This window comes from Melospiza melodia, chromosome Z, assembly GCF_035770615.1.
Source record: "Melospiza melodia melodia isolate bMelMel2 chromosome Z, bMelMel2.pri, whole genome shotgun sequence".
Lineage (NCBI taxonomy): Eukaryota > Metazoa > Chordata > Aves > Passeriformes > Passerellidae > Melospiza > Melospiza melodia.
In genome coordinates, this window is record NC_086226.1 from 54,846,733 (window position 1) to 54,866,593 (window position 19,861).

Genomic DNA, 19,861 nt, shown 5'->3' on the forward strand with positions numbered 1-19,861 from the left:
CTGTCATGAAAAGTGAGGTGGGAGCAGTTGCAAAATGTCTGTTCCTGGAGAAAGCTGTCTAGAGATCATCACTTTTTTAGTGGGAGTCCTGGAAGCTCACAGCCAGGGCAGACTGAGGCTGCTATGAGACATTTTCATGGCAATACGTGTCTTGACTATCGTAACCTGTGAAAGGCAGTCTTCATCCTTTCCACTGCCTTTGTCTACCAGCTGGACCTCTCCCAGGCAGCAGTGAGGCAAAACATGCATTTCAGTGCGAGTAACATCAAGATCCTTGGAAACAGCAGACAATGCCAAGAAAACCTGTGGACAGCTAGTGGAATACAATTTTACTTCAATAGTTCTTGTAGGGATTGCTTTTTCTTTTTTGACTGCTGGCAGAAGCACTGAAAATCCATTTTTTCCTAAGAAAGTAAGTTCCTAAGCCTGATTTTTTAAAAACTATAAAACACATGAAATTTTGCCATATGAAAATGACCCATATACTTCCAAGTGGCTCTTTAAACAGAAGCCTTCACACAAAGTTTGTCAATCCCTTTACCCAGTTGTCCATGTTGACAGCTAATCATCACCATGAAGGACATCACTTCATTTGCATCTATTTTAATGCTTAAAAACTTGCAAATGGTTTGTAAAGTTGAAAGTTATATTCAAAGCTCTTTTCAATTCAGCCATTTTTTCCAGTTACAGTAATTATTATTGTTAACAATATGTTATTATTTGAAATAATTCAAGTTATTAGTAGACTGAGCAGCAAAGTATTTTGTTCATGTTTATTTCAAAAGGAAACCCCAAAAGCTTACGTAACAGTTTTTAGTATTTTCTTCTTCTCCATCATTCTCTCTGGCTTCTTCTCTTCCTCCCAATTGTTGGTGGTTCTGTTTTCTGTTCTTCAGAGAGCTCAATGTCCTACTTTTTGAGTTGTAGTAAGCTCTCTTCTTCTTAGGGCACAAATGTATAGCGTCTTTGAAGGACTTTTCCACCATTATGTGGTGGTGTAAAGTATTCCACATTATAATGTAGGTCCATGTTGTGTGAGATTTTCATAATCTGATCTCCAGAACATGTGTTTGTGGGTGGTTGGAAGCATTGAGCATGAATGCAGCGTCATAGAGTGCACAGAGAATGCTGGTGCTGTGTATTTCACGTGTCACAGCCCATTTCATTGTCCCACTTCCATAGGAATGTGTATGCCCAAACTTCTGAAGCTGGCTTGCATTTGCTCTGTTTTTCTTTTGTTCATACAAATTAAACCTGCTCTGAAGATAGCAAATGATGCAGTGATTGGAAATAAATATAGCTGTTCAGTTCCACAAGCATGTGTGTGACTGAACTTGGAGAACATGGTATTCTCTTTTAATCAGCCTCGAGATTACCTGGCTGACTTATTTTCATCCAAAAAAAGGCAATAGATTGGAAGAGCCCACGAGAGAGTGTGTATTGTTTTAGTATGGACATGCTATATCCTTCTAATTTTAATAGCAACCTTCCATGACTAGCTATATTTTTTCAGCTGCAAGGAGTGTGTTGGATAAGCACGTGTTCTGGCCTGCAGCAGAGTTGTAGGCAGCATAGAGCCAAACTGCTTTCATTTTGAAGAGGGCCATTCTCCCGTGATCTCTAGAGGCAGCAAGTCACAGCAGGGTTACTAAGCAGATTACCTCTTAATATAGCAGGAAACATATTTTCACTGTTACTTTGTTCCTCAGCTGGAATGACAAGAATAACCATATAAAATTGCAGAGAACTATCTGATATTTGAGGAAGTAAAGGGTAAAGGCATGGCTTTCTTATGATAGCTTTGTTTATTCTTTGATGTAAGCAGAGTAGGGCTCCCTTTTCAGGTATGTCCATCAAACAGAAAAGTAATCCTGATTTTTTCCAAAGTATTTTAGTATTATTTTAGAGTGTTTTTTTAAACACAGCTATTTCATAGGTATCACTGACTTTACTAGTGTGCAAGCATAATTGGACTGCCACATCACTGCACAAACCCAAGACCAGAGTCTTAAACAAATACACTTCAAATCTTTCACTGCCTTCAGAGCTCTCTGTTCCTGAGTAATTTTTTATATTTCAGGCTCAGTTTAAAAACAGGAAGAGTCATTAAGTTGATTTAAAATATAGAATGTTAACGTTTTTTAAAGTATTTTTTCACATATGGAAAGTATTTTTTTCACACATGGAATAAAGTAATATTCTAAATTCTAGCACAAAGTTGCCTTCCACCATAGCATCTCATTATGAAAGCCGAAGAGCGGGACAAAGGCAGTGAGCACAAACTGATGCACAGGAAGTTCCACCTGAACATGAGGAAGAACTTCTTAACTGTGCAGGTGACCAGGCACTGGCACAGATCACCCAGAGAAGTTGTGGAGTCTCCTTCAGTGGAGATATTCAAGAACCATCTGGACACAATTCTGTGCCATGTGCTCTGGGATGACCTCGCTTGAGCAGGGAGGTTGGACCAGAGGATCCACTGTGGTCTCTTTCAAGCTGATCCATTCTGTGATTCTGTGGTTTAAAAATTATTTGCCGTTATCCATCAGCAAGCTGTGAGTCTTTTCTCCCCCTCTTCCCTCTAATTCTTCATGTTGAAAATCTTTCATGTTTCTTGTAACAGACAGTCATTGTTTTTATTCCCAAATAAAACAAAACATTGTTTTTATTCCCAATTGCCATAACACTTTGCACAATCTATAAAAAATGTATTACATGAAAATACTTTTAACAGGCCAATAAAATTCTATAATTTCATATCATTGTGTCTTTCACTACCTGTAATCACATTTTGTATTTCTTTAGTAATAGTGCAGTGCATTGAAAAATATGTCAATTTTTGAGTTCCTTGCCTGTTACCTGTTGCTATAAAAATGCTATTGTTGTCATTGTGTTCCAATAAGAAGTGAGATTCAACTCCTTAATTATATCTTATAGCATCATTAATGGTTATTCTATTGATAAAGCACCCAACCCCTCCCCAACCCCCCCCCCCCACAACTGTTTGCAGTAGTTTTATTTCTATTTAACATACTTTATTTTAAGTGTATCTGTCATTACCATGTACATTCAAACAAATGTATGTGTATTCATGTCAAATAACTACATGTTCAGCTGTTGCCTGTAAGACACAAAGTTTTACGTATCGGGCCATGCTTCATCTACTCAACTTTACAACAAAAAAGTTGTTTGGTTAAATACTCAAGTATGATTATGGTGATTTTTCCAAATTATTTTGAGGAAACATCAGTGCTGTGATTTGAAGGCCATGTTTTGCTAGCTGTTTGTTAGCCTGAGCTATCTGGATTTCTTGACACATTTAATGAAACAGAATACAAAAGAATGTTGAAGTGGTTGTATCACAGGTCATGTCCAGATTTTTTATCTTTTTTGCTTTTCACATGGGCATGTCATATATTCCCATTAATGTGATTGCTGTGTTTGGACTACAGCTGATTAAATGTTCACTTTCTTGCTTCTGAAATGTTTTGTCATGTTTTTCTCCTCTGGGGTCTTACCAGATCTCTGAGTATTGTACCAAGTCAGCTTTCTATACCCATAGGCAATTTTGAAATTTTTCACCTATTTGAAAAATTGTGATGTCCTGCAGTGTATTTTACAGACATGCTTTTTTATCATCATCCATGTAAAATATACTTTTGGAACTAGTTTGATGTATCCTCAGTGTCTAGGAGAAATAGCCTCAATATTAAGGTCCATTCTTTTTCTAGGAGGAGCTTTCAATAAGATAACTACTAGAGGTAAATTCTGATGTTGATTAAGTGATAGATACAATTATTTTGCAGAAAGTATGCAAACACTATAAATTGTTAGATTCTCTAACATGCCAAGTAGAAGAACATGCTGAGATTGTGACATGTTCGATATTTTTTGGTGTAGTAACAAACTTGGCATTCAAATACTGTTATAGAAGGTTTTCAGACTCAGTAGACCAAGTTATTACCTAGTGAGAAGAATCAAAAATAAAGCTGAATAAAGGCAAAAGTGAAAATAGTCTATTACACTGCCTGGGAAATGAGGAAATCTGTAAAGGAATTAGGAACACTGTAAGAAATAAAAAAGTCTTAATATTCTTGATAATGCAAATTAGTGTAAAGCTGCAAATAAGGGTTTATTTTTAATGAACATGAATTGCAACTTGAAAGTATTGTTGTGGAATTCTTGATTTTATTTTTTTAAATGAGAAAAAAAGATAAAACACGTATTGGACATTTGTATCTTGAGATACTGTAACTTCCATCTACTTTTACCATTAAAATACTTCAAGAATAAAGAGTTAATTTCATAGGTTAATTTGTAATTCTGTTACTATTTTACAACTAAAACAAATTCAAAGATCACTTTTGAGTAATTGATGTTTCTTCCTTTATTATTTTAGTAACCAGGCTCTAAGGCAAAAATATAGAGCACATAATGAGCAGTTCTTTGTGTATTGCAGTTCATGAGAAAGTTGCAAAAAGTCACAAAATACTGCTTGATGATGCATATATATTGTCTTTCAATTACACTGAAAGAACTTTTGGCAATGTGTTTTTACCTGTTAAAAGAAAATACACTCTACAGTTTCCTAAAATAAGTGAATAAGTGTGAGTAAAGAAAATAGGAAGGTACATTTGAAAGACAAATGAAAAATTATTTGAAGCTCTTGCTCTGGTAATTTAAAATTTTAATTTAAAGACTACCTGTTTGTTTTATTTATGCTTTTCTACTGTAGTTTTCAAATTAATATTTTATTCATATTAAGCCATTTTCTGATGCCATTATTACATCTTCTGTTGTTGTTGCAGCAAACTTCAGATCTATTTCCTTAATACATTGTGACTGTAATTAGTAAAATCCCAAATAGTATCTCATGATAAGTTAGAATAGGAATGTGACAGTGCCTTTTATACCTGCCACTTAAAAGTGCTGTGCTATTTACATGTTCAGAAGGAGGAAAGTATTTTAACTGGCTATTCTAGCCACATCACCTTCCCAAGATAGCTGATATGCAGAACAAAATTATGCAAGTGTGTGTTGGGAACCACACATCAGTGATAGTGTGGCCTAGGGGAGGGAGGGAAGCACCACCCCAACCACCAACTGCAGTTCCTTAACAACTCCTTATAGCTCATGTTGCATACTAGAAGTTAGAGTGCAGAAGGTGATGAAAGTCCAGATGGACAATTGGCTGTGAAGTTTCTTGATGGCTATTGTGTTCTACTGAAGAGTGACCATGTTTTCCCCTTGAAGGGTTTTAGCAAAATTTCAGTGCCGACATCATTGAAGTATATGATGCCTCAGGAGTGGATGCGTCATCCCTGCCTCAGGGAACAAGATCCAAGAACACAGTTAGGTTTATATAAACTTTTGTCTGAAGGCTGGGTAAGGTTTCTTTCATTTTTTCTCAACCTGTGCTGAGTATTTATGATGTCTTTATTCCAGGAGACATACCAGCATGGACCCCACTGCCTAAACCAGAATCTCCCTTTCTTTTTCTAAAGATGCATGCCATACAATCAATTTTAATGTTTCCTTATGACAGCTAGCATGATACTGAGGTCAGAGCTTATAAATTAGCTCACACTTTTCATCCCCAAATGTCTTAGAGAGAAGGTCAATAGGGCTAGGCATATCAGAGATTCCTGGTACATTTTGTAATCATTGCATAGTCATAAAAAACTGCTTCACTGATATTAGATGTCTTAAAAATCCTAGGAAAAAGTGGAGGACTCCATGTACCTGTAGAGATTAACTATCAGAATTAGAACAAAATGCGAAATCTTGATAAGTTTATTCTTTTTAAAAGATAATGTTTATGTAATATTCCCATTTTCATTCAGATTCAAAACTCTGTGTCTTGCTGTAAATATGAGACAGAAGTCAAAATTATGAAAGAATATCAGTGTTGACTTCCTCCTGGAAAGACCGGCTCATTGAGTTTTCCCATTAATGTCAGGGGACTAAATAATCTAGGAAGTCAGTTTCTTTCTTAGTTTTATCTTCTAGGAGCCAAAAGTAATTTTTTTGTTATCTGAGACACTACTTGTATGCTGTAATGTAACTGTCTGCCTGGTTTGGTGAAATCTGTCTTCTGGGTACCAAGTAGCCCATTGATAGATATCTCAGTCTCTAATACCATTTGTGAAGGTTTCTGCACACAACTGTGTTATTACTAGTTGCTCCGGTGTATAATTTTTAAATACATTGAATGTTTTTAAAATACAGCCCAAATAATCAACCCTGCATTTGTTTCCTTATGGGAGTATGAATCAAAATCAGGTAAGTTACCTTGATTTGCCTGAGCATTTCCTTTCTCCAGGCATTTGAAATACAGTTTTTGAAGCAGAACGTGCTAAGACAAGCCTTCTGCTTTCTGTGTGGTAAAACAAGTTACCTTTTCCCATATGTCGGCATTGTTTTTCCCTTGGGATTTGGCAAAATCTATTTCCAGGTAATGAAACACATTTTATCATGTTTTATCAATGTCTCAAAAAAAGTGTGAAGAGCTGCATGCCTTTTCAAGAGAAAGGCAAAGATTTATCATCATGCTTTTTCTTTCTAATGAAGACGCCAAGTTTCCATTGCTTGCTGCAACTTCACACTTTGATGAAATCCAAGTGTATATGTATATATATCCTGTTGCTGTTGAACTCAACTATCCTGGTGCCCAGGTGAAGTTGTTACCTGTCATTAGGAGGTGGTGGTATAGCCTCTGGAATCAGTGGTTCCAACTACGAGGCTCTAACATTTTCTGCTCCTGCCTTCTGGTCTGAACACGGTGAGAGCTGAAACCACTAGTGATAGGTAGATGCCCACATGATAGCAATTGGTCAGTGATTGCCAGGGGACAGCTACTTTTGCCAGGAAAGGGCAACCTTTGGCAGAAGAAAAAGAAAGGTTGAAGATAGGTGGCAGAGAGACTGAGCCACCCTGTGATCAACCAAATCAAAGAGTTTCATTGTCTCAAAGAGGGAGTGGAAATTTTGAAAACCTTTTTTCTCCGTTGTGGAAACATGCAGATTTTGCTTCAGGCGCCATTAATCAGGCCACTATGAGATTTAATTTTTTAATACAGAGTATAAATATAAGTCTAACTCTGCATTCATGAGGTTTTCCACCTAGATGTTACAGGACATAAAGAGTCTGTGGTTTCACTTTTGGTTTCACTAGAACTCTGGTTCTGACGCTGGGTAGATCACAAAACTATATTTCACTATAAAACACATCAGGGATGTTTATTCAACTGAGATTTTTGTCATCACTGCAGTTATGGATTATTACTTGTTGTAATCATGGTCTTAAAAATGAGATTCCATTAAAAAAATTGATCTATAATGACATGGGGGGTTTTTTTTCACATAAAAATTGAAATGAGTGAGTAGCCCAGGACTTACTTTTTCCTTCATTTTTGCAGATTGGTTAGATAACTTAGCTGTTTCACGTTGTCATATCTTTGTTCCTTGGGCACTGCTGCTGCATCATGAAAATATGGAGAAATTGGTTGGTAAATGAAGAAAAGCTGTAGGTCTTTTAACATATCAGATTTTAATGCCTCTGGAAACTACTGACAAACAGAACCACCCCCAATGTTCAGTTGACTAAACATGTACTTTTTACAAAAGAGCTTCTGTATCCATTTAAGTTAGGATGACCCAGTGGAGGCCAGTAAAACCTGAGAACCCCCAATAAAGCAGCATCCCCTCCCTGCAGAGCCAGGAACCCAGCCAGAGGGCAGCAGGTTCCTCGGGTTGCTGGTGTGGTCCCCCTGCCCTGGCAGGAGCACAGTGGAGCTGTTATGTCTTGACTACTTCCTGCCATCTACCTTTAGAGTTGTTTTATCTCTGTGGCACAGGGCCCAGCTTAAAGCCTCCCAAAGGGTCATATGCCCAGGCATGCTTCAGGTGCTGGAATGGCATGAATTTTGTGGATGGCTCCAGTATTTTTTTGTAATGATGAGCTTGCTGCACTCCATCCAGCTAGTGCTGTTTGCTAGGGATCCAGGCTTGCTGCCTTGCTATTTCCTGCCTCTTTTCGGGCCTTGTAGAAGAGAAGGGAAAGGATCCTGCACTGCAGGAGGGATTAGCTTCTGGCTTCCAGCCTGCCATTAAGCACCCTCCAGCAAGATGGCTTGTTTGCCTTACGTTTTTCCCTTCCCTGCAAGCACACATGACTGCCTGACTGAAAGGTGAAAGACCTGTATCTTCCTAATTTTAATAGTCCCAGAAGCATCATAAATAAAATCTAGCTCTGTAGCTTATACATGTTTGGTAGCATGCAGCAAATCTCACTGTCTTTAATCCTCTCCCTGGCAGTACTCCCACTGGTTTCAGTGGGAGTTTTGTCTGAGCATGACCGGAGTTGGAATTTCAGGTTTTGGTCCTACATTAATTTTTCAGCAAGGAACAGAAATGGATATTATAGATTTTCAGTTAAACATTAGGAAGACATAAAACTGACATTCCCTATAATGTAGTAGTACAAATATGGGCAATTACCTTTTTGGCATTGTCTTGTGGGAATAATACAGATGAATTACTTTAACCCATTCCTAACATAATTCATGTGCAGCCATATATTATAGACGCTACCTTTCAGTGACATAACTAAGTGCCACAACTAAGTGCCACAGCAGGAGAAGACTGCATTTGCCAAAAAGGTTGTCATCATTCTTAATAAAAAGACAGCAGTCCTAATTTCACTGTCATTCATAGGAATGTTAAACCATTATCAATATAATAACTTACTCCTGGCTGATATTAAGAGGAAGGGAATTAGACTCTTGGTATTGCTATTCCACTTTATCTGTTCAAAGGATCTGATGCTTTGTGTTTGGTTTGACTCTTTCACCCTATCTCTGAATTTGCTTTTCTTTACATTTATGATGAACTAGCTAGTTGCAGTTTAGCATATTATATTGGATTTTAAAAGGAAAAAAAAGGAAAACCTCATCTGGCAAAGAGAAGTAAGGTGTAGAAAAATCTTTGGGGGAAAATGAATTCTTTCTAAAGAATTATGGTATAAATGTGGTGGATAGATAGATAGATAGATAGATAGATAGATAGATAGATAGATAGATAGATAGATAGATAGATAGATGGTGACTCTAGAGAATGAAATACCAATTATGCTCCTGCACTGAAGTCCAATTATGGGTTACCTACTACTGCTGTGGTTGAATTGATTGTGGGCATTTTTCACACACATGTCTGCCTTTTGCAGCTTGGTCCATTGAGACCATTTTGTGTGTGACCATTGCAGATGTCAATTTTTAATCTAGTCCAGTGCAATAGAGGATTGTGGCTGTGCATGGTTTGTGCTTCTGGTTTTGTTTTTTTTTTTTTCTATTGATCTCTGAAGGAGAGAAGATGATTTTTGCAGATCATTTCAGAGATACATTAGTTAGAAAAGTTTATAAGGTCATCTACTTCAATTGGTGCCAATATCATACATGTGCTCATTAGATTTTGTGTGAAATTACAAAACCATTTTCTTCTGCTTTATAGTATGTGCTTTTAATTGTGGTCAGGAATAAGGCTGTTCTTTAGCAGTTTCTTTTTGAGACTATTTGATTTTTATGCAAATCTGTTCTGATAAATCTGTTGCTAAGAAACAGCCATGACTGAATTTTTGATAAAAGAGGGAACTAGACTGAAAAAAAAAAGAATGTCATTCTAGAATACTTGAATTTCACAAGTACTAATGCTGTTTAATCCTAACATAAAAAAGACAGCACCACAAGATGCCATGTTGTGTTGGAAAAAGTGAGGATAGATGAGACAGGTGGTCAAGAGAGACCCAGTTAAGTGTGATAAGTGAAACTTTTTACAAAGAAGGAAGTGAGTAAATAAGCAGAGGAGACCCATCAGAAAAATGCTAATGGGTATATGAAAAATACTCAGAAGAAGAAGAAGCAGAATTAATTTATAAAAATTAATTTATAAAAATCCTAGATGAAAATAAACTCTGCCTTGTTCAGAGCCTTGGAGAATGGAAGTAGAGATGCTCCCAGTATTTTAGTAATACCTCATTGTTATGTCCTGACCAATTTCAGAATTAATGCATCCTTTTCCAAATCCGCTGTAGCAAAACTGCCAGAGTTTATGGTGTGGCCACTTTTGGGATGGCTGATCTAGCTGGTATGTTGCAAATAGATTTGAGTATGTGGCATTTTCCTGCTTCCCATAGCAGCAATTTCAAGGAAAGCTGGCAGGAGAGAGGTAACAGGAGGAATCTCCAGCAGATGAGGCGTCATGTGGCAGGGAGGAGGAGGAGGTGTCTGTAAATGGCAGTAGAGGTTTATCATGTAGAGGCAAGACAGTCAATTTGTGCAGCTAAGCCTATAGCTTGTGAGTGATGCTGCTGGAACAGAAGTTTGACATGTTTCCTTTCTATATATGAGTGTCATTTGCTCCACTGTAGTAATTTTTAGATCTGCATTAGAAAAGGATTTTTGAGAATGTAAAGCTTCACTGCCTTAGAAATTGTGCTTTGGGAAAGAAGGGTGTTGTTGGAAGGCAATTCTGCGTCTTTGATCTGAAGATGTTTTGGCTGGAATATTCCTCCAAAGAGACTGTTACGTTTCCTACCTTCTCCAAAGGTGAACTGCAGTGTCCAAAAGATCTAATCGAGCATAATCCAGAAAGCTATGAAAACAATGGAAATGGCTGGTTTTCTTCTCCTTAGGATTTCTTAGAGGTGCACAGAAGAGGCGCTAGAGTGGGTCTGCTGGTAAGACTGTTTCAAATACTTCACCTGGATATCATGAGTATTTTTTGTGACACATGATATCTGAGCACCAAAAAACTTCACAGAAGAAGATTCTGGCCAGTCTCTTTGTGACCATCAAGGTTTTCTGAGCATGCCTTCTGATCTGTTTAAAGGCCTAGGATGTGTATATTGCTGAGTGCTTTGAGGACAGGTTCTGTAAAGAAATGGCTTGCTGTTGCACAGACCAAAAGGAATCAGTTTCACTGGCGCTAAGTAATCTCATATAAATTGGAATAAAATGTCAGGTGTTAATGTTTAGGAAGGAAAGTTAGCTCAGTCTTCCTCTGTGCTCACTGAGGGCTAGTTTTGGACAGCTTGTATTCTGTGCCAAAGTCCTCTGCCCTCCCTGCAGCCCTCTTCCAAAGGCCAGCTACTACCTTTGAAATACATGTGAAACTGGGGCCATCAGTACCCCAAGCCTGTTCACCTAAGGTGAAAGCAAATTTCTTGACAGGGAATATATGGGAGAGTGTTAGTTCACCATGTTCCCATGCCCTTCTCTTCATGAGCATGTAGGCCTTTGTATTTCGTTTTTAAAACCTGTTTTCCAGGATGAGAAGAGTTTGGAGATGAAGAGGAGGCAGTCCACGTCAGTGCAGGTTCAAAATAGCTCGAGATGGGCTGTAAGATCATCTTAGTGAGAACTTAGTGAGCAGAAATACCAGATTCCTGCAGATGTTGTTTACAATTTGAACATGATGTCCGGATTGATTTAGTTTTGCTTCTTTGTAGCTTGTCAGGTTTAAGGTTAGCTAGTTGGGTGGTAAATCAAAAAATATTTGGAAGCTGTTATTCTGGAATGTTGTTGGGAACAAATTCAGAGGTATATTTCACTATAGTGTTGATTTTATAACCCATGCAAATGTTGGGGGCCTGTAATAGTCTTGCACTGACAGAAAGAAATTATACAAGACTTTGTGTTATTATATCATGTAATTAACACTTCCACTGATTAACGTTTTTGAAGAAATAAAGGGAAATTTCCCACTGAAATGAATTTTATGTAAAAAATGCTATTAAACAATGTGTATTCTGGTAGAATAACCCACTGTGTAGTAGAGCACCAGTGTTCTTCTCAACCAGCTAAACCTATCTTTATTCTGTGGGCTGGAAAAGGGAACTTCTAATGTATGGAAATACACATATTTCATTGAGCTATGATGTGTACTTGTTGAGCTCTGGGCTTCCTTCAGTTTTGAATAGACATAAATCTACATTTGAAGACTTAAGGTGTTTCCTATCAGATCACTCATGATCTATCTTTTTATCATTATGGAATTTAGGGAGGAAGGAATACCTGGGAGAACCTTCCCTATCCTAAATCTGCGTCAACTATACCTGCATCTTTCCCAAAAGACATTTTTCCTCATGCAGCTTCAAGAACTCCAAAAGTGGAGATTTCTGAGTCTTCTATGAGCAATTCCACCACTCATGGAAGCAAGATATGTTCCAAAGTTCCTGAGGATCTGTTCCTGGGGACCTATTCTAAAGTTTTTACCATAGTCTTTTTTAATGCACTTTTGTCATGGAACTTTTAGTTCCTGTTTGTCAAAGACACACAATAAAAATTGTAACCATGCATTGGAAGGCTATCCTTGTGTACCTCCTCAGATGATAAATCCCAATTCTTCAGTTTTTCATCAAGTCTCTGAGTATTTCTAGATTTTTCCGTATTGTTTTTTCATTTGATATGCTTGAATGGAAGAGGCCTGTGGAGATTATCTCTGTGCTTCAAGGAAATAATCATTGAGGCTTAAAAACATTTAGATAGTGTCAGCTTTTTTTTTTTTTTTTTTCCTTAAAAAACCCCACACAATCAAATACAATTCAAAATCAGGAAGCTTTTCTCCTCAATCTATCTTATCTGCCTTATCATCTAACTCTGTTGAACTGAACAGAATTCGGAAAATTATTCAAGTTAATTACTCCAAATATCTTTGTTCTTCCCTGACAGCAAAAGCAGCATGGGGAAAATTTTGTTGCTTCTGTACACTTTGTATTTGTCCTCTAGACAACAGAGGACCTCTTACCCAGTCTTAGGAGTGGGAACACTCACACTTAGATTATTCATGAGAAGTCTGTAAGGAAGCAGTTTTTAATTAAATATTCTTGAATTAAATGAAAGGATTTAATTTCAGGTGAATTATTATTTTTTTGCTTGATGCCAGCAAGTACATTCCAGTTGATCTTTTTTATTATTGTGGTGATTTTTCACTGTAGCATTTTTGAAGGATAGTAATTTTACCCATGCTTCCAAGATATCCAAGCCTGCAGGTGACTATAATGAATAGTGCTGATGATCTATATTAAAAAATGATAAATCATTTTTTCTTAAATTCTTTCACATTTTCTGCTTTGTTTCTTTAATTCTCTGGCTCATGTGTTAATATTGATTAATATCCCACATCCCAGGTAGGTTTTTTTCTTAGGTCTGTGTTTCATTTGACTACCAATAATGAGAGGCCATAAATTCCTTGTTCTTCATGAGAGGACACATCAGCTGAGCTGCAGATACTGCAAATGTGTCCACAAAGAAGTGAACAGCTGTACAGCCACCATTCATCCTATATCCGAGGAGGGCTATGAGTCCCAAAGGGCTCCATGGTTTGACAGCTGGAGCTGCCTATTCCTCCCAGGTCTTAGTCGTGACTTTGACAGAGATCCCACCTTCAGTGCTGGGTAATTCAGTGTCAAAGTTCTCTTCCTGTTGCCTCCAAATCAAAAATAATAGTAGTGCATACCTCATCGTGGATGATCTACATGGATTTATTGGTTATGGTGAATAAGAATGTGACAATGCATGCCAGATTGCAGTTGTTAGGTCTGTTTCACAAATGCCTTTCTTTCTGGCTGAAAGGGAAAGAGAAATCAGCAATCTTTGTGATGCAGGTTGAGGTTTTGCTGATAGCATCCCTGGGGAGAGCTGGCCCTAGACTGAAACCAGGGCAGAGGGGTTAGGAGCCTTTCATCCTCTCCAGACAAAGTATGTATTAGACACCTCATTCTTTTTCTTACAGGGCTTTGCAGTGCTGCAAAGGAGGTTTCTTGGGTGAACTGTCTTGCCAGCCTGCCCCAGACCAAGACACCAGTGTCTTTATCCCTGCACCCTGTAGGTTGCTTGACTTTTGGGAGTCGCTTGCATTATGAAGGGGTCCCCTAGGCTATCCTTGGGAGTCGTCCCTTGCAGAAACAATTGCTCTAAGCTTGTGTGTGAGGGGATGCAGGAATGCATGGATACAGGGAAGTATAGAGGAGGTTGTGAGGAGAAAGGCAGCTGAAAGGAACTGACTGGGATTCTTTCACAGTCACGCACCAGAATAAAACCCAAGCAAACAAATATGCAGCTGTGGCTCTTAGATTCAAAGCCAGAACAAAGAGCCCTGATGAAATATTGAGTGGCTAAAATCTGTGCATAGTCATGTCAATGGAAATTACCCAGATTGTGTGTTTGTTCCTCTGTAGAGGAGCTAGGCATTGAAATAAGTTTTCCTGCAAGATGAACATGTGTTTTAGGGAAAAGGCATCTTGACACTTAGCAACACTGGAAATTTGGTACCGTAAAGCTAAATAACATACCTGTTATTTCATTAGACTCAAAGGTATGCATTACTTAAATTATTCCATGTGAGAATGAAGATAATCCAACAATGTAGATAATTTGCTCTGTGTGAAAGTGGTCCAGTGTAAACAAAACAATTTAGGCTTCTTCTGAAGCTGCAACAAATGAGAAAAAGTTAAACATTGATTTTTCACATGAAAACAAAGGCAAAATACCTTTTGTCCTTGATCATCCAAACAAAACAATTCATCATTGAATTGGTCTAATTTCATCATGATTTTCAAACTGATTTCTCCAATTTGTTTTGCAGTAGTTGTAAGTGAGCAGATTCCTAGGTATTGCTTCTGGAGCTTAAACCCTGATTTTCCACTCTCCTTTGGGAGACCTTCTAGAAGCCTACTTACTTTTTTTATTCAGAGAATGTTGGAAGCGCATGCTGGTGGGGAACAGAGGTATTTGTCTGCTGGATGTGAGGATGTTCTCCAGTGCTCTGTTTGGGTTCTCCTGACTTCCTGGGAGCATCATCTTGGATGGGAACTGAACTTCTTGGGCAGTGTCAAAAGGTTTTTCTCATCTCATATGTCAAGAAGCAACAGAGTACAAGCTTAAACAAGCAGTGGTGGGTGTAAATCAGTTAAATAGATTGATGATACCTGTCAGAAGATGTGAAATTGTTTATCCTTTAAACACTAAAGCCTGGCAAGTCTCAGTTTTCTGAGTCACAGACTTAATGTGTAACAGTGTGGGTTCTGGCTCAGTGTACTGTTCCAGGGTAGAAGGACATGCACTCTTTGATCTGTGAAGAGCAATATGATTTAGCAGGATGAACTTGGGTGTAATGCTTTTTAGGGTGATCTTCTCACTTTCCTTCACCACAACAAAGGAGGATTAACCCCCTAACACTCATTTTGCAACTGCATATGACAGTGACCTTAGAGATGGCTACACAAAGACTAAGACTAATGGCTGCTGTCTGGGTAGCTGGCAGGGACGGGGATATGAGATAGGGAAGGTCAATTAGAAGGTGGGTAGAGGCAAGATGTGCTATTGCTCCACACAGCTGAACTGCTGACAAATCATGGGAGTGCCTTGCCTTGAGCTTTCCCTCATTACAAGCATTGGCAACTGCAAAGCAAAGACCATAGTTTTGGTAAGTCCACTCTAGATTGGCAGAACAGTCTGACTTAGCTTTGAACATCTCCACCAAGCAAAGCAAGACTTAACTTGTTACTCTTTGGAAGCATATTCATCTTCTTTTGGTTGGTTGGTTGGTTGGTTTGTTGGTTGGTTGGTTTGTTGGTTGGTTGGTTTGGTTTGGGGTTTATTCCTTGAGTTCTATTTACATCTTTTAATCCAATTCCTCCTATATAACATACTGCAGTTTACGAGACCAATAGTATAAAATATTTCTTCTATAATTGCGTTTCTTTCTATTGTGCTGGCTTTCTTGTCCACTCTAACAGTGTTGGTACTACGTTTGGTACCACAGTTTCTGAACATGGGAATACAAAGGAATATTTGAAGTAAAACTTAACACCTTAGTCAGAAAAAAAGTGTGCCAAGCTGTGATTGATTACTTGTCTTCCAGAGGGAGTGAAAGATAAGATCACAATTTTTAGAGTAAAGCTGAAAAGGTGTCTCTTCTGCTGAGAAGGCTGGCTCTTGCTTTGATAAGATGAAAAATTGAATATCTGCTCTTGCTGAAGCCTAATACATTCATTTCAATCAGGCAGAAAATATAAAAATCTACAGCAAACATGGGAATCTCACAGGACATGAAATCTTGTGTAATTGCTTTTCAGAACATTGTATTTAACTACTAAAAAAATACATCCCTCCCAAAAGGAGAAAAAAGGAGGAGATTCAGTATAGCCTTGGAATTTAGCAGAGGTGCTGACTCATGTGACATGCATTCACTGTTGTGCTTTTAACTTGGCAGTGTGCTGTTACCATGTCTTGGCACAGACTGATTCCTGTTCCCAGGGAAGCCAAGAGCCAATGCTAGTGCAAGGTCCACTGAGAAACCATCCTAAGAATCAACATAATTTTTCATGGAAGGAACAATTTTTATTAAGGCGACACAGCACAAAATTGTCCCTATAAATGCTGCTTTTCCATGACCTGCTTCCTAACAGTTGAGTAAGTATATCCATCCTTGCAAATGCACAGCTCCAACCACAAAGCTAAAATCAAGGCAGGTTTGTGGTATTTTATTACTCCTATTGTCTTACAGTGTGCCTGAGCCATTAGCAGTGACTTCAGGGACAATTGGAATGATGTGTGTTGCACAAAAATGTGTCGTGCAAAAGCAGCTCCAACAAATAGCAGTGTAGCATGCACGTTAAAACTGCATTAACTCTGATGGTGATAGGAGTATAATGAACCATAGAATAGAGTCACAGAATGGCTCTGGGCAACCTTTTGCAGTGCCTCACCACCCTCACAGCAGAGAATTTCTTCCTAATGTCTAATTTTATCCTACTGTCTTTCAGTTTGAAGCCATTGCCCCTTGTCCTGTCACTGCATGCTCTTGTAAATAGTTTTGATTCATCTTTCCTATAGGCTCCCTTCTGGAGCTGGAAGGATGCAATGAAGTCACCCTGAAGCCTTCTCTTTTGCAGGCTGCACAATCCCAATTTTCTTAGCCTTTCCTGTCATGAAAGGCTGTATGTATTAATAATGAATCTCCTTTGTCTGTTCAAAAATAGGAGTACACATTGAAAATAATAGAATTAAATGTTATTTCTTAACCTAGGGAAATTCAATTGTTTTGTCACCACCAAGGTAAAGTACAGTGCAGACATACACTGTTTGAAGGATAGTGCAGCTCTCCTTGGGATGTGCAGTAAGTGAAGTTTGCTGTTCTGCCTGTCCCTGTATTATGTGTTGATTTTCCCCTCCCAGCTGTTGGAGGCATTTTGGTTGAGTAAAGCTGAAAAGGTGTCTCTTCTGCTTTAGCTCATCAGTTTCAATTAGAATTGGTCTTCTTACATGTCACAACTTTTTTACAGAGCTGCTGGGCTTTTTTGTACACAAAAGGGATTCTACTTGAGCCTAGGTGATGCGGAATGGATAAGTCCTTAGCTTAATATCAAACAGAAGACAAATTAATCTCCGTGGTGCATAGCCCACATCTTCCCCAAAGCAGAGTACCGATTCTTGTCTGGCTCCAACTTGTCTTCTTAAGAAATTGCCTAAAAGTGATATCAAGGGAAGATTCTGGGCAGCATACTGGTAGAAGGTCTCTGGAGTCTTCTTAAAAGCTTAAGCCAACTGTGAATCACCTCTTGGCAATAGCTAGTGACTACTGATAACCCATGACTTTCACTTCAACCTACTACATTTTGTCAAAAATTTTCATATTTCAGGTGTAAAACCAAGAGCAGATTTTATGAAAACCAGAGGCAGTAGTAGGTGACTGAGTGCAATTACCATACTTGTTCTACCTTTGGCAAGTAATTCAGTGACTGCATTTCATGTGGATGAAACCACACTCCAAGGTGCTTCAAGAAATTATCCTTCATTTTGAGCACAGAGCCCATTCAGAAAAGGGCAGCTCTCATTTCTTGTCAGCACAGGTGATAGTCTCATCTTGCATCCTAGAAATGCTTTTACATTACTTGAATATCATAGCCAGCTGCAGAGCTGGCTGGTCTTTAGCTGTAATGTGGCTTAGTGCTCTCAGACAATTAAATGCAGCTTTGTGATGAGTAGATAGTCTAACAAATAAACAAGTATGGAAATGGTCTATGTAAAATCTTGCTCACATTGATACAAAAAGGTCAGGAAAAGGGAAGTTTGAAAGGATGTGAACTCATCTGCCTCTGATACACAAAAAATTTCATCTGAGGTGTTCTAATTATCTTAATTAGAGAACAAATAGACAGGGAATAGGATTTTGAATGCAAAAAAACTATTCACAAAAACCATTGCATGAGATGTTGCTAATAAGAGGGATCGCAGAGTGATGTAGCAACAAGGTTCCTAGAATTGAATTTTTCTTAAATGGTTTTGTACTGCCAGGAATTGACATGAAAGTGACCTCATTTTCCAGGTTTCCCTCACCTACTTCAGAGAGCTGTATATACTTGGAACCTGCTTCATAGCACACAGAAGACTAGCTTTTACCAGTAAACCTAATTGAGTAGATTTACAGAACAATTGTCTATTTTCACCTGCGGCACTTTGCAGTTTATACTGGTTGAAAACAGTAGTTCACCATACAAAATTTGATCTTGAAGTACTGTAGAAATTATTCAATGACTAGACTGAGTTCCTTAGCCATTATCCCAGTTTAACACCTAGAAATGTGCAATGGTGACTTTTCCTTGCCATCACGGCATGTATGTTGGAAGTAAACAATGACAAAAGAGCCTCCTCCTGTGCAGCAGAGAACAGCAGGACTGAAAAGGACTTAAAGACGTGCATCTATTAAGTTTCAGAGTGGAGAGAATTCCCTGTTTGTTATGAGAGAAGAGATTTGATGCTCATTCTAAAGTATATTAATGTAAAAGTATTTTGTTTTCCCAAGAAAGTATCAAACAGCCTGCTTTTTTTGAGCAACAAGTAGAGATTCAGAAAGTTTAGAGATGTACGGATGGTATCTATGAAAAACCTGAATGCAGTTTGAAATGTGTTGCACTCCAAATGTTTGTGCAAAAAACTCTTATGCATCTGAAAAATGTGTTGTGACTTAACACAAGTATTGGCTGTGCCATCTGAGTGGCCCATTCTCACAATTTGTTAGGCTCTGCCCTTCATTACAGAAATTTTTACCAGAAATTCTTTATCCTGGCATCTTTCCCAGTAGAGTCAATCATGTGGGATCTGAGTGATCAGTAATGACAAAACCAGCCTTAGTATGAGTATTTCATTTGATAAATTGCAGAGATCTAGGCTTTACTTACATTTGTCAACAGTGACATTCCTGTGAAGTGCCAGGTATTTGAAAAATTACTTCTAGTGTTTCAGGCGGGGGGGGGGGGGGGGGGAAGTACTTTTTCAAACTATGAAAACATTTCCCTCATGCCCCATTAAACCAACTGGGGAGAAAGAAAAGCTAGACAGGGGTGTGAATATACTTGTGTTTCAAAATATAGAGTTGAATAGCCACATGCCAGTATATTTAAGTTTTATGGCGGTGAGCCCTGATGCCTAATGATGAAGTAATTTTGTTAATGATACAGTGAGCCACAGAAGAGCAGGAGTTTCTTTAATGCTGCCCTTTCTTTGTTGTGTTTGGGACTGTCCTTTTTCTCATCTGGTTCTTCAGCTGTGTGTCTGCTGCCATGCATCTTGCTTGTCTTCTCTCATGTCCTCAGTAATGTGCATACAGAACCTGCTGGTGATCCTGCTGGTCCCTCCTCTGCACTCCCTATCCCTCCTGCAGACACAGCTGCCATCTATGTGGCAGGTTATTCAGCTCTGTCTTGCCTCTACAGTGTTCCTTCTGTCCAGTTTAAAACTCAGTCTGGGAGTCCAACATGCAATTTGGTGACTTGGAGTAAACACAGCTTTTTATTGTCCTCAAAA

General features: G+C 38.4%; 1 protein-coding gene across 4 annotated transcripts in view; it reads left to right on the forward strand.

Moving 5' to 3' along the window:
* NTRK2 (neurotrophic receptor tyrosine kinase 2) overlaps positions 1 to 19,861 on the forward strand; it is a 199,018-nt gene that overhangs the window by 94,116 nt on the left and 85,041 nt on the right. The window contains exon 13 of one of the 4 annotated variants that reach the window (XM_063181057.1): positions 2,212 to 2,757. The exons of the other annotated variants lie outside the window; for them this stretch is intronic. Coding sequence (XP_063037127.1) covers positions 2,212 to 2,234 — 23 coding nt within the window. The 3' untranslated portion in view covers positions 2,235 to 2,757. Of the gene's footprint in view, positions 1 to 2,211; positions 2,758 to 19,861 lie in introns of those variants that run through there. 4 annotated transcript variants of the gene reach the window in all.